At 40.7% G+C, this 14,874-nt stretch overlaps 3 protein-coding genes across 3 annotated transcripts; all 3 read right to left on the reverse strand.

The window, feature by feature from the left end:
- Window positions 1-413: 413 nt before the first annotated feature.
- prf1.5 (perforin 1.5) lies at window positions 414-4,731 on the reverse strand. Its single transcript, XM_042488586.1, has 5 exons — window positions 4,374-4,731; window positions 3,771-4,046; window positions 3,304-3,575; window positions 2,081-2,222; window positions 414-1,905 (listed from the first exon to the last, which is right to left on the reverse strand). The coding sequence occupies exons 2-5, from the start codon at window positions 4,038-4,040 to the stop codon at window positions 1,018-1,020; spliced, it is 1,572 nt and encodes a 523-aa protein (XP_042344520.1). The 5' UTR covers window positions 4,041-4,046; window positions 4,374-4,731; the 3' UTR covers window positions 414-1,017.
- Window positions 4,732-7,043: 2,312 nt separating this feature from the next.
- On the reverse strand, window positions 7,044-10,097 carry mpeg1.1 (macrophage expressed 1, tandem duplicate 1). Its single transcript, XM_042488145.1, is given in 3 exon segments — window positions 7,044-7,228; window positions 7,231-8,743; window positions 9,598-10,097. Coding segments are annotated over 3 exon segments (2,130 nt in total). The 5' UTR covers window positions 10,048-10,097; the 3' UTR covers window positions 7,044-7,061.
- Window positions 10,098-13,801: 3,704 nt separating this feature from the next.
- On the reverse strand, window positions 13,802-14,633 carry LOC121944841 (protamine-like protein). The gene has a single exon (XM_042488768.1). It carries the CDS (start codon window positions 14,575-14,577, stop codon window positions 13,990-13,992), a length of 588 nt encoding a protein of 195 aa, XP_042344702.1. The 5' UTR covers window positions 14,578-14,633; the 3' UTR covers window positions 13,802-13,989.
- Window positions 14,634-14,874: the final 241 nt, after the last annotated feature.

Genomic DNA, 14,874 nt, shown 5'->3' on the forward strand with positions numbered 1-14,874 from the left:
AAATGAACCTTTAAGAGTTAATGACTTTTAGTACAGGAGACCAGAACACTGGTTTCGAATCTTGGTGTCCTGACAACCACTAGGGGTCACCAACGCTACACAGGGAGTCGTGAGTACTTTTGAGTAATTTTAAGGGGATAAGAGAACTTTTAAAACATTTATACACTACGCCTATATCTCAGCATTTCATTTATTGAAAGAAAAGTGAAGAAAACCAAATAGGTCAGGCAGGGAAAAAATAAAAACCTATTTTGTGTGTTAGATATAAATACAAACAAATAATACAGAATCAAATAAAAAGTTGATATCTGATGTAATAGTTACAGGAAATAGGCTGCCCAAAATTCATCCAAATTGCTTGTTTTACATCATCTGCAGTTATTGTGTTCACTGTTTGGCCTACTGAGTTTATTGGCTATAGACAGAGGCAAAGCTGACTGTAAGCAGCAGGCATCCAAGAGACACTGCGCTGAAATAACACAAATATAGTGAAGTAAAGGGAGAACCTGCTCATGAACAGTAACTGACATCCTATATTGTATACCTTGGAGTATACTGCATTTGTTACTGTATATGGCACATAAATACATTTGTCATTTTAAATGAGCAAGTGTGTAGAAATGCTGAGTGTGTGTAACCCTTGTGGTTGTCGGTGCATTATCAATATACAACATTGTGTCAGACTTTAGACAACTTAAGGTGACATATGACAATAAATGTCCAAATCAAAATCACTTTATTTTGCGTAATGTTTAATGTAAAAGCACTTTGACTTTGGTTTATTGACACTGAAATATTACAAGACATCTACATAGAAAATGACTTACTTGACTACTAATGTAACAAAAGGGGTACAACTTTGTCTGGCATTCAATATGTTGACATATTTTTTTCATTAAAACTGCATAGGGAAATGACAGTTCACTAGCCCTTGCTGAAAAATTTGACACTTGAAAGTTTTACATTATTCACAGAGAAAATACTAAAATCTACATCAACACATTATATTCTGATAGTCTACTCAGCGTTGGGGGAGTATCGTCCACACCTGAAACCTGTCAAATGAGCATCACATTTGATGGTGTAGGTGAAATAGAGAACTCCTTTTCTCAGCTGACAGCTCAGAGAGTGAGTTCCTCGCTCTGGGAAGACAACACATCGACCTGCTATGTCATTGTATAGCACATCTCTATCCCAGACTTCAAACCTCAATGCCTGACCCAGTTCCACTGATCCAAAGTCATAAGTCACATTCCACACCGGGTCATTGTCGTCCATCACCGTGTCGGTCTCCTCATACATGCCGTTGTAGAAGATCTTCACATAGGCGTCTGTTTTTGTGAAGGTGTCCGCTCTCAAACCTGCAGCCCTGTGGATCTCCAGTCTGAGAGTTCCTCTGCCAGCCCGCAGAGGACAGCAGTTATGGTCCAGGTTGGGCGTGGGGGAGCAGTTCTTGAAACCAGCCCGATCCTCCTGCAGCTGGTTATCTTTGATATATTCTGAGACAGTGCTTCTCAGATTAGAACTGATCTGCGGGTCATCCACCAGGTGATGCAAAGGGAAGATGGCGTAAGAAACCACATCAGGGTTGTCATGGAGGCTGTTCATCCAGCTCTGGTATGCCTCAGATGGATCCTGCTGGTAGAGGATATCAGGGAAGTACCTCTCCCCACCGATAACCTCGATCTTATGCGTCATGAAGCCTTGGTAGAAGCCCATGCTCATGTTTCCCTTCAGGAGGTTGTCACACTTGTTGGAGATGGACGCGTTGCCAGGGAGGAAGCCGAGAGCCATTCGGAGTTCAAAATTCAGGCAGTTTTTGATGTCGGACTCAGAGAAACCCTTCAGTGTGGCCAGGCAGGTCCTGAAGGCAGTGATTCGCCTCACCTTACCACCAAGCTGGACCTATGGGATACAGAGCAAATAATGAAATGAAAGCCTCCTTTAAGTTCATCAGTAACAAGACTTGTCCATTCCTACGTCCTTAACTTCTTTTGCAAACTACTACATCAAGAGGACATTTTGCAGCGTAAGTGCCGCAGTGTAAAAGGCAGGAAAAAAGCATCACCAGCCACCTGACCTGGTGTATGTAGTGCGTTCCATAGGTGTCTATCAACCGCCTATAGAGGGCTCGGTTCTGGCTCGTATTCAAGCTCTGTGGGAGTCTCTTCAGATGCTTTGTGAATTCTGTGCTCAGCTGTGGATGATCGGCCAGCCTGTAGCTGAAAAAACAAAAGGCATGTGGAGTTCACCCATAACAATAGAAATATAATCTTCACTTTTATGTGAAAAACAGTAAACAGATGAGTTCACCATGAGGTAGCTTAGCAAGAATGTCTGCTGTGTACCATTTATTCCTAAATTCATTTCAAACAATTTTCTTGAATGACCTTTATTTCAAAGTCTATTTTTTGTTAAAGCTAAGAAATATTTGCAAGCTATTGTCTAAATTATCTCTTTAAATTTTAACCTGTTTCAAAATGGGCCCAATTTATGCTTTGCTTTCTTTAAACGCCGAAGATGTCAGAATAAAATTAAACAAAACAAAACTATGAGCCTAGTATCAGCATCTGAATCCGGCAGATGGACAACAACTTCTGGACAGCACAGAAAAAATAGTCTGAGGGAACGGCAGGATGCTAAAATGAATTAAGCATGGTGATATGTTGCGATGGTGATGTCATACTATTTACAAAGAAAGGAATAAATATCTCAAAAGTCTTTTGTGTTTATTATTTTTTGTAATTTTACTAGTAATAGCCAGTAATTGTCCAGATTACCCGTTTCCGCATTGTGTGAGGGAGCTATGTAACATCTGGTTGTAATTTCCATTGCAGAGGATGGCAAAAAGTTTTCGTAAATATTTTTATTTTGAACGGCCATGCTGTCTGTCTGGATAGCTGTGTATAGTCTCCCTGATTCCATGCGAACAACACTTTACTCTAACATTCATTTTGCAACTTCCATCTGTCAAACCACCTTTAGAGTTAAGCCCTGTTTTAATGAATATTGGATATAGGGTTTTCTTTAGCCTAACTAATATATACCCAAAAATATCCATATTTTTCAACATGTTGTATGCAGATGTCAGAAAACCAGAATTCCTCACATGCTCTATCATGCCTAAAGTATATGTAACAATGTGTTTTACAAAATGTCATTGTACTGGAGTATAATGACAAAAAAGATCTATTAAAGATTCATTCAGTCTAATTAATTTAACAATCCCAGTAGTATAACATCAAGCTGCAATTAACAGATAACTCAAAAAACAATACTTCGACCACCTGTATTCGTCCTTACCTGTAGTAGGTGCAACTGATCTCATGGATGGCAAAGGTGGCCTTGTCCACACTGTGCTGCGATCGGGCAAACTTTGCCAAGTCTGAGCGGCTTCCTCCCAGCACGGCCTTGCCAATATTATCTAAACTCAAGCCCACGCCCCAGTTGTTGTTGACCAGGGAGTTGGAGCTCCGCAGCAGGGAGTCCACAGAGTGGTGGAGAGCACTAGAAAGCTGCTTACTGCAGCGACTGAAGGGACGCCAGTCAAGCACTGCAGCTGGCAGCCTCTGAATCTGAGGAGGAGAGAAAAGGCAGGATGTTGAGTGGGAAGCAGGTGGAGGAACAAAATAGTCAAAGGAAATGTTGGACTGTACAGAAGAGGAAAAACACAGGACAGAAGGAGCAGAAAGTTGTGGTTTGGGTGGAATGAGGTGAAGGAAATTTAGACTGATTGAGGACACCATGGAGAAAAGTTTGACGGTTTTCACCTCTCCTCCTTGGAAGCGATTTGGACAGAGTGTACAGGTGTGGTTGTCAGCCAGATGAGCTTTGACATTGATGACATATGCCCCTGTTCGACGCATCCGCACCACATCAAAACCCTCCCCTGCCAGGTTGTGGCCCGGGACAAAGGGGGCTTTCTCACACTCTGACCCTGAGCCAGTCTGACAGCCCTGGATCCTGCAGACCTCAGACATGACCAGTAAAGCCAATGTAAACAGAACAATGCGGCGCCGTTGGTATACTCCAGCTTGCATGGTTACCTAAATACAAAAACAAGCAAAGAGTGAGAAAGTATACTCTGAAATACTCACTTTAGTGTGAAACAAGTGTCTGATATGATGCTCATTTCGGGCAGCTGCATTATTTTTCCTTAGAGTTACATGTTCACAGATTACCAGTGAGCAGACTGCAGAGTGATCGTTGCTAGCTAGCTAATAATCAAAGATGAATTAAGTCTGTGCGCAGTAAAAGCAGATGAGCTCCTAATCCTCTCTGCTTTTTAAACTGGAGTAATCCTGCTGCAGATGTTGTGTCAACTCTAAAAACGTGCACAGCAGAGACACACCACAACATAGACATGCATTTACCTTGGACTGTATTCTATATATCGTCCTCCAGATTGAGTCCTCGTCTTCTTTTAGGAGTTGTCCAGCTATAGCGTCTCTGCCCACTAAAATTCCTCTCCAAATTTTACCAGCCAACAAAAACACATTTGTAATGCCTCCTTAGTAAAAACTAAGCCCATCGATAATGAAGCTCACAGTAAAAAATAAACTGCAAACTGACTAAACTCTCGATCTTGCTGGAATGAAATCACGGTTGACAGAGCTTTGGCTGTAATGAAAGCCTGCTGGGTGCACTCTTTTGTCCGTCCGCCGCCCTATAAAAAAGACCTAGAAGGGAGTTCCCCTGCTTGAGGGCTGTGAATCTGTCTCTCTTCCTCTCTCTCTCTCTTCCCCGAGGCTTAAACAATTTCCTCAGCATGAGTGGGTTTGTTTTCATGTTCATGACCCAGCTCTATGAATCCCTCACAGATGTGTGTGTGCACGTGCACATGTGGGGGAGGGAGATTCTTGTAGAGTCACGCGAGAAAAGATGCATGTTGGTATGAGTACTCTTGACGGGAAATGGCTCTGTGCATATGTATGTACGTGCATGTGAGTGTGCAGTACATGTGCTTGTGTGTTGGAGTGACTGTGTGTGTTTTTGTGTGTATAATGTCTGAGCCAGCCTGTCTGTGTACTGATAACCTTACCAACACCATGAGGTCAGCTTTGCCTTTGTCTATTTATAGATGTGGGTGGATGTTGGTGGTTTTCTCAGTAAGGTTAGGGAGGATAAAATTGCCTCTCTGCGCTCTGTGCAAGAGGTTTCATTCAACATCTTAATTTAGGGTACCAGTATGTGCTTTGGAGCCACGTTTACAGACTTCAGACTTCAACTGTGACTTTTGCGTTTTGTACCAACCTCAGCATTACGTGGTGAAAATTTAGCTTCTGACTTGGATTCAGCTAAAAAATATGAGTCCAGTTGTTGAAGGGAAATTTCAACTTACAATAAAAACTAAACTTTTTTTCTTACCTGAAGTTTTGTGTATCAGTCGAGATTGTTTTGGTCTGATTGCAGAGTGTTAGAGAAATTGGCCGTAGAGATGTCAGCATTCTCTCGAATATTATGGAACTGGATGGCACAGAAGGAAGAGTTCATCTACTCCTCATCTAGCACCAGGCTAACTGATACAGCTCACAGCTGACAAGGATGCCACTGATGTTTACATATCATGAGCATGAGCCTCTCATCTGTGACTAGATGCACATTTCCATCTGTGCTGTGTGGCAGGTACAGTTTTGTAGAGAAGAAATAGTTCCTACATAAAACTGCTCACAAAAAGGTCTATGGATTATCTTGACCTACCGGGTCAAATATAAAGTTAGTTAAAGTTTGTAATTTATATACTATTCATAGATAAGCTAAAAATCTGCACTTTAAGCACCTACTCAATAATAGTTTCACTTCAAATCTATTTTAGTTATGTACAGAGCTAAAATAACAACATTTCTGGCACTGTGCCATTACTTTATATATAATTACAGTGATTTATATCCATATATGTTAAAAGGTACCCTGCCATGGTTGAGAAACACTGTTTCACAGTTACTCTATTTTTAAAGAAAAAGTTAAACAAATTGTTTACCAACTTCCTCTTATTAAAGGGAAGAGAAATGCAAAATCTAGGAGGAAAAAAAGGGAAGTGGCTGTTTTTCACATGTTGAGGAATTTTCACAAGTCATCAATATGTTGTGTCAGAGGTTATATTTTTTAAATGCAGTAAAACGCATTTAAAACTGCATTCACTGTTCCATTATCTACTCGTTAGTTAACACAAATAACCTTCTTTAAACATTTTAGGATCATTATTAAACCAGTCTTGAAGTGAACTTTTCTGGCCAGCAGACACTATTGACTGCAGTTGCCTGAATCCAGCCAGTTGCTACCAACACAGAACCATTAATACAATATAAACATGAAGACATAAATCCAGTTAACTGTTTTATGACACTTAATTAGTAGTTAAGGGAATTGCAGGAAAGTTTAATTAACAAATTAGTAAAAAAAAAAAAAAAAAAAAAAAAAAAAAAAAACAGGCAGAAAAAGTACAAAACATAATAAATTCTCATAAAAGTTTAAAAAAATATGTTAATCACGTATCTGTAAAATGACATCATAAACAACATATTTCATGAATGGTACAAGGCACAAAGTCGTACAGAGAATGCATGCTCCGCTATGGTGTTTATATACACGGCATTGTGCATCTTGGCCTCATGAGGGCAGCATAGGTTCACTGTGGCCTTTGGGAGGAACCTCTACTTTGTGCAATTTGGTGATTTCCAAGAGATTTCTATGGGATGCCATGTTCCTTACATCTGACAATATATTTTGAAAAGTACAACAAACAAAGTTTACTTATCCTTAAAGTACACATGCTATCAGGAAAAAGCCACCATAAATGAATTATTAAAAATGTTAACATTTATACATTTATTGTTCATAACAGTTGTTTAATTATGGCTGTGTATTGTTTTCAAAGACACCTCAAAACAGTAATTATAACTTCAATATCCAACTGATTCAAACTTGGAGCCCTTCAATCATGAAAATTTTCCAGTCTTGTAAGATACATGATAGTAATTTCTGAGTGACAATTAACAAGAAGTTTAAAACAAAAAAATGTCACACCAGATTAACATCATCGGTCTCTGCCTGCCAAACCTCTAAGCCTCACCTTGCTGTGTCTCCCTCTCTCCTTCATCACGCTCAACCTCTCCACGGATTTCCTCATAGCCTCTAGCTGTCCGAAACCCAGACAGCCTCCTCCTTCTCTTCACTAGCACTGCCACTATGATCACCAGCACTATCATACCTATCACTCCAAAGGCCACCCTGCCTTTTCACCACCAGACAACTCACTCAGTTTTGGGTTAATCTTCCGTACAATGTCGTTGATTTCCTCTGGTTTGGCCAGCTTCCACGCCTTAGTCTGCCCCACTCTGACCCAGCTCTTTTCTCCTTCAGTCATCACCATAACTGTGTTTGTGGCTTGCATGCTGACAAGTGGAGGTTTGGTGAATGGAGGTAGATGGATCGGAAGCAGCTGTCCACCTGTGAACAGTCCTGAGTGGACACAGTAAAGAATTTCACAGCCGTCGCTCACTGTAGCGAGGTGGTGCTGGCTGAACGTGGGAAGGCAGCGACGCTGAGATGCTGCCAGCGGGTTGGTTGACTGACAACTGAAGAGACCTCCGAATGGCACTGAGAACCTGGTGCCAAGTTCATAGTCGTTGCTGACACAGATCATTTGGCCATCTGAGAGAAACTTGAGTGGAATGAAGTTTGGGGGGCAGCTTTTGGCGTTGGTGAGGGGGTTCAGGAGAGAGGGGCTGTATATGCCTCCAAACAGATAGCCTGAGTTTTCAGGGGCCTCTCCGTTTACAGAGCACCAGTAGGTGTCGATGCGAGCAGAGCGAACATGGTAGTTGTCCTGACATACTTGACGATGGCAATGCGATAGGCCCAAAAACCCACACGAATAGCGTTGGTCATGGCAATCGTAGGAAGTGTAACCCTGCTGCCTCAATTCTGATCTGAGTAACGTGGCAGAGTAAGGTGAACGACAGGAGAAGTCGCCTGTGTCGGGGTTTTTCTGGGCCAGGGCGTCACATAGCGGACCTGCGTCTGGGCTGCGAGGAGTACACGCTTGATAGACACCACCAAAACTGAGGTTTGTAGCAGGACCCTCACAGGATGAATCATCAATGTTGGCTTGGAAGTTAAAGTTCTTGGAGTAGACGTCGACACATCCAGGCCGTGTGTTGACCCTGTAGAATCGCTCTATGGCCTTATTCACTGATTCAGCCACTTTGCCAATGGTAGGCTGTGGCAGATCAGGGAAGGTGTTGGTGTTTATAAAGAAGTGGAGGGGAAATCCTGACCGATCGATAGCAACTAGGTTGTTCCTGATATTTTCCTGCCACTTCTGCAGAGTGATGCCAGGATAGAAAGGTATGCCTCCACCGTGGCTTTGGATAAGAGAGTATGTAATATTGGACTGGTATGTTTTAAGTGACGAGCTCTGATGGGTGTCTTCACTGCTGATGTCAAACTTGAGTTTGTCAAAAAAGTTCAAGCCTGCCTGCGCTTTGACGGTTGAACTGTCTGACACACTGTCTGACACGTACTGAGAGCGGAGGTAGTCTTCCTGTACCAAAGAAGCCCCGGCATCGACACTCGTGATAACATGGGTTCCATAGTCCAGCACCATCTTCTCTGAGAGATAGTCTGCGTTCCTTGTCTGGTTGTTTTCAATTGCATCGGCGATCTCTTTGGCTTGTTGAGCAAAGCGTGTATCCAGGGTGAAGTCAGGATAAGCCTTAACGGTGTAGATGAAGTTACGAACCTTTGAGGAAAAAGATTACATATCATCATTTTGTTTGATTTTGTTTTAGGTTATTCAGTTTGTTTTCCTTTTCTTTATTTGAATTTCAAGGAGACATCTGTAACATTTGTGCAGTAGTTACAATATATATTGGGAGTGGCATTTCCTCCCATATTCAAATATGCTCAAAATTGTCCTCCTAATAAGTTGATAATGAAATAAAGGAAAAAAATGCTACGCTACAAAAGATCACCACATCGCTGCCCAAAATAATCATCACAAAATATAATCATAATCAGAAATAGACTTGACAAAATTTCATTTTCCAAACTACTAGTTCTGGTAGTGCAATATGATAATTAGATAAAATAATTAGGCTGTGTATCATTATTGATAGTTTAATTTAATTAAAGTGTTAGTTGGTCATAAAAAAAAAGTCATAGTGTGCCCTTGTCTTGTGTGGCCCACCATCATGCACACAATCATCAAAACTTTGATAACTCCTGATCTTAGATTTTTTGTTGCAAAATGCTCTAAAAAATATGTATGGGGGGAATTTCCTCCTTACCCCCTCGAAAATTGAGTCAATTGAACTTCCCAAATCTTAGATAGGTGATTACAGCTCTGTGTCGCTGGAACTACAGATGACAAAAAGCTGTCTGGCTCACACTGGCACACTGCCAGTTAGTCCTTTTAATACATGAAATATTTGACGGCACTCATCAGTTTTATCAACCACATCTATGTAATCCATGTTAGAGTACTTTTTATACAAAAACATAATATTTGGGAAAATATTTTAGCTCCTTATCAATTATTACTTCCACAACTATTAAGTGTTTTTTTCATCCAAATGCTGGAAAATAGAAACTTACTTGGACTCTGGTTGTAGTTGAAGAGTCTTTGACCTGATGGGTTTTCATCCTCTTGTTCTCTGTTGAGAATTTCCCATTCAGCACAGAGAGGAAAGACACGTCTGCGTTTATGGTGTGAGATGTGGAGCTTTTCTGCTCCAGCCAGGAGCTGATTATCTCTGAGTTTGTCTCCACGCCCGTCTCCTTGTGCGGGATGACAAACACCTCATCTGGGATGAGGTAGAGCCCGTCCTCGGTGGTCTGGCACTGGAAGTAGCTGAGGTTCATGACTCGACCCATGTCCATGTTCCTGAGGTTGTCCCAGCCTCCGCCAGGCAGCACCTCCAGTGCTGTGAGGGAGAGGTTGGTGGAGGCGCGACATTGTCTGAGCCCGTTGGTGGGGTGGCTGATGGGAACAGAAGAGCAAACATGAAGGAGAGAGAGAGCCAGGAGGGTCACTGTTGCCTTCATGATGACTGTCAGAAAGGGTGAAGGCGACTGAAGATACAAACCAAGTTCCTCCTCCTCTTATGCAGCAAATCATATGACAAACAGGAAAATCTTGTTGAGGAACTAGTGGGGGAGGATGAGACTTTACTTTCATTTGCAAGTGCTTTTTTTTTTTTTTTTTTTTTTACCCCCAAGTATGCATACTTTAGTCTACTTATTAACAGAAAAAAAGGAACTTGGTTGGCCAAAATGGGATTTAATTTGAATTCTTCTCCTAAATTATTTCTGATCTTATATTCTATCGCTAAAAAAATAACTTGATGTGATTTCTTAGTAAATTCTCAGTTTGATAAGAGCAGAGTGTATTTACATGATCTCTACATCGAGAATAATATCCTGAAGTCATGAAAACCTGCCTGAACATGCACAGAGTCAATGAGACCAAACTGCAGTGTGATTTTATCATCAAACACAAAAAACCCTACACACACATTTATTTGGGGTTTTACCCTGTACGCTAGATCAGTGTGCACACCTAAGAATTTGAGTATACTTGCCTGTCATCTACACTATGCTTTGGTTTAGTTTTACTATTTCTTTTTCATTATTCCCAAACCGAGCAAATAAACTGATACATTTTGAGTGACCGAGAAAACTAAAGAGAGAGCTGAAGGGCACATGAGAGGATGGTTGAGGAAAAGGGAAAATGAAACTTTAACTCAACATGAACCCAACAGATCCACAGGCAATTGCTTTGATTATTATATGTTCCTTTTTTCAGAGTTTATCTACTTTTAAGGTATGATAAGTTTGTTCGTGGGCTTCCTCTTATTAAAGGGAACAGAAAGCAGACATGAAAAACATATAAATATGGGGAAGTTGCTTTGCTTCATATATTAATGAACTCTCACATGTGCATACGTCACTAGGAATGTCCGGACTCTGAGTCACCTCCCAGGATCAACACCCAACCCAAGCTTCAGCTTGAACGTTTGCCAAACTACAAAAGCAAAAACAAAACCTGTTGGAACAAACTTAGAAACTGAAATACAATAGATGCAAATTATGAACAAACAAAAAGCAGTGTAAAATGTTTTTGTCTTGTACCATGTTTGGGGATTTTTTCTATTTTTTTCTGGATTATTTTGGGTTAATATGTAACATGGCAAAAACCAGTAATCTTCACACTTATCTGGCTGCCCCCCAACCTACCTCTAAAAAAATATGTTGAGAATGAAAGGAGCACAGATAAGACTAAAAAATACACTGAGTAAAGTAATAAGTACACCTTTGTTGAAAACAGATTCTTTTTTTTACATCCTTCAATTGACTGAATAACTGATCTTAAAAGTAAAACCAATAACAAATATGAGTGCAAAAGTCACTCAAAGAAGGAGATAATGCTTTAAAAACAGTTAAATACATTAAAGCGCACTATTGTTTATATGTACTTTTGATTATTAATTCTAATAGCATTTTTTCACTGCATAGCAACGGAGAGCGGTGTCTGTTGGCACAGTGTGTTTTTACATGCCAATCCCTTTCACCATGCTGATACTCAGCCGCACACTCTTTCGCTTTCACCCTCAAAAACACTCTGACCACTGTCCCAGCTGTCCTGGGGAGGCTTAATTTTGGGAAAATGCACTCCTTGTAAATTTAAGATTTTTAATACTTTACTAAGGAGACTGATGTTCAGAGGCGTATGAACTTTGAGGGAATTTTCACTTGTTTTTAAAATACATCATCACTATGTTTCTTCAGCTATCCCTAACTAAAGTAACTTTGCTTGCCTAAACCAAAAGACGCCCAACAGTATTTAATTTTCTAAACCTAACGTCAGTAACTTTACTTGCCTAAGTCCAAACCTCCGTAATTTTACATTAATTACTTAACTTTACATTAAGGACGTAAGGTCATACGTTCTGTGCTAATTCGAAGGACATCAATTGAGCTGTGCATTTTCGTAGAATATCACACAAACTGTTGTGTGAGAATATGTTGAATAGTAGGTTAATTTGTGTTAATAATAAGGTGTCCCAACAGACCCCACTCTCCCCTACTTTTTTATGCCACTGCTTTATGCCACTGCTTTATAAACTCTCTTAAGTGTTGACTTTTTTTTCAATTGATTTGTATGTAAGTGTAATAAACTACAACCAAATATTTGCTAGTTTACATGCATATTTTTCATTTTCTATAAACGATTTTCAGTTTTAGCTACATTTCTATATAAAATGCTTCATTAAATATTAAAGATTCTGTTTACTACAGGGTTTTTTTTATGGGAAAACGCCAACTTAAATTTGGGTTGCATACAAGGAGAACATAATTGCTAACTGCGCAGTTGCCAAATTCATACTTGACAAAATATACTGAGTATATACATATATAGTCCCCTATAATATACTTTCCTTCCAGAATGCAGCTGCCTCTCGAAATTTATTATTACTGATCCCGGCCAGTAGATGGCAACATAAAACCACACAGCTGATGATCTTGAGTCACTACATACATACTTTATAAAATACTTTCACATGACGGTCTCAAGACGTTTTACTACAGCGTGTATCAAAGTTTTGTTGTTGTTGTTGTTGTTGTTTGTTTCTTTTACTGACGTTTTATTTACTTGAGTCATAGTTGAAATCTCACTTGTTCACCTCTCGTGTCGAATTTAATTTTTTTTTTAAATCATTATTTAATTTGCCGCCTAAATTTAGTCTTCATCTAGGATGAGGATGGTTCATCTTCTCGTGAGCATGGGATAACTCTCGCCTTACCCGCGCTGAACCCCTGCAATGTGTTTTGTCTGCTGGAGATAAGAGGAACACTAACGAACAGCTTGTCACGCCCATGAAGCTTCTCTGTTGTCAGTGATGATTAGCTGCCTTTGGTAAGCAGCTGGAGAGCGTCACCCAGCTGCCGTGTTTTGACCAACCGGGACCCACACCACACAGTATTCTGCTGATATTAATTAACTACATATTAGCTCAAACAAAACACAGGCACGTCACAGAAGTGTAATGCAGGATTTCGCAACCCCGTTACTTTTCAACAAACATCAGCTTCTGTTTGTCATTGGTCACAATAACCGTTCACAAACATTTTGTGTCAATTTTAGTTTAGTGACAACAAAACTACAATTTTAGAATCAAAATATGTGTGAAAACACATAACTGAACACAATGGTCCCCGTGCGTAATGGTGCGTAAAAGCGCATCTCCAAAACGCTCTGAGCGTTCTTCTGCGCTGCTGTGAATCAAGCCAATCAACGCTGTGTGGGAAATCAGCCCCCAGTTCACTCAGTCACTGCTCCCTCTTATGATGGCCATTCAATAGTGGCAGTAAATTCAGATTTCGGACACTTACTAGTAATAACCATTTTGAGTCATCACTGACAGCTGCACAGACGCACAATAGTAATTTCTCACCTTGCATTGTAGGTTGTTAGCGGTCCTGTAAATGCAAAGGACACTCCCCCACAGCATACTTGTTTACTTGAGATATTGAAGTTGATGGTGGTGAATGACAAGATGACATTTTAGAATAAATAGTGCACTTTGGCATGAAAATTGACTAAGATGTGACAAGAGTAAAAACCCAAAGAAATAATGATTTTTTTAAATCAGTTTTATAATATTCTTACAAAAAGGGAGAATATATAAAATGTAAATAGACCATATCCAATTTGTCAAAGATAATAAATAAGAAATGAAGAAGAAATAAATTCACACCACACACTCTATACATTAAAATAGGTTTATTTTTTGTCTACAATTGCTATTCAGTTCTTTACAAACCAAAACAGATGTTGTCACAACAGCATATTCAGTGTTTTCTATTACAGAAAAACTGTAAAAGCAAGCTCAAGTTCTTGGAGTGAATGCAGCATTTTGGTCCACACACGAGTTAAACACTGCCAGAAAGGCGTCTGGTCACATTCAGCATTCATTAAGAGAGTTTTCACTTCTTGGCAGCAGCCTTGGGTTTGGCAGTCTTGGCAGTCTTGGCAGTCTTCTTGGCGACCTTGCTTTTGACCTTCCTGGGGCTCTTGGGCTTCTTGGGCTTTTTGGGCGCAGCTGGCTTCTTCGCTTTCTTAGGACTCTTTGGCTTGCTCTTCTTTTTCTTAGGAGACTTCTTGGCTGCTGGAGTTGCACCTCCGGCTGCTTTCTTTGGGCTGGCCTTCTTGACCTTTTTCGCCTTTGGCTTCTTCTTCTTCACCACCTTCTTCTTCCGAGGTGTGGGGGGCTTCTTGTTCAGCTTGAGGGAGCCTTTGGTTCGGACCAAGGATTTTCTGGCCACCAAGCGTTTGATGGCGAGGAGGATTCTGGCATTATTCTTGTCTGCGTCGTATCCTCCGGCCTTCAGAGCCTTCTTCAGTGCAGGCAGGGACAGGCCACCGCGCCCTGTGGATGCAGCCACGGCCTTCAGTATCAGGGTTGACACTGTAGGTCCAGTCTTCTTCTTTGGAGACGCCTTGGCTTTCTTCTTTTGACCTTTGGCCGGAGTCGACAAGGACGCAGCAGGCATAGCAGCGTCAGGAGAAGACATTATAATAGCTCTAATGCCAGGAGTGACAGGAGAAAAGGACAGAGTGATGTCTCTGATGTGCCTGTTGACAGGTTCACGCCTTATAAAACCCCAGTGAGAACCGTGTGGAATGAGCCCCGCCACCACAGCGCGCCCTGTCTCTGTCTGTCAAACTTGATAAAGTTTGTGTTTTCTCCAGCCGGATTTTTCGGTAAAATTCATGCGTAAAATGTTCGATATCCATATAAAAAGCACAGAATGAGATCCAGCGCCATCTGTACTGTATGTATGTATATTTTCTATTTTGCGATTTCATAA

This window comes from Plectropomus leopardus, chromosome 6 (assembly GCF_008729295.1).
Source record: "Plectropomus leopardus isolate mb chromosome 6, YSFRI_Pleo_2.0, whole genome shotgun sequence".
In the NCBI taxonomy this organism is placed as follows: domain Eukaryota; kingdom Metazoa; phylum Chordata; class Actinopteri; order Perciformes; family Serranidae; genus Plectropomus; species Plectropomus leopardus.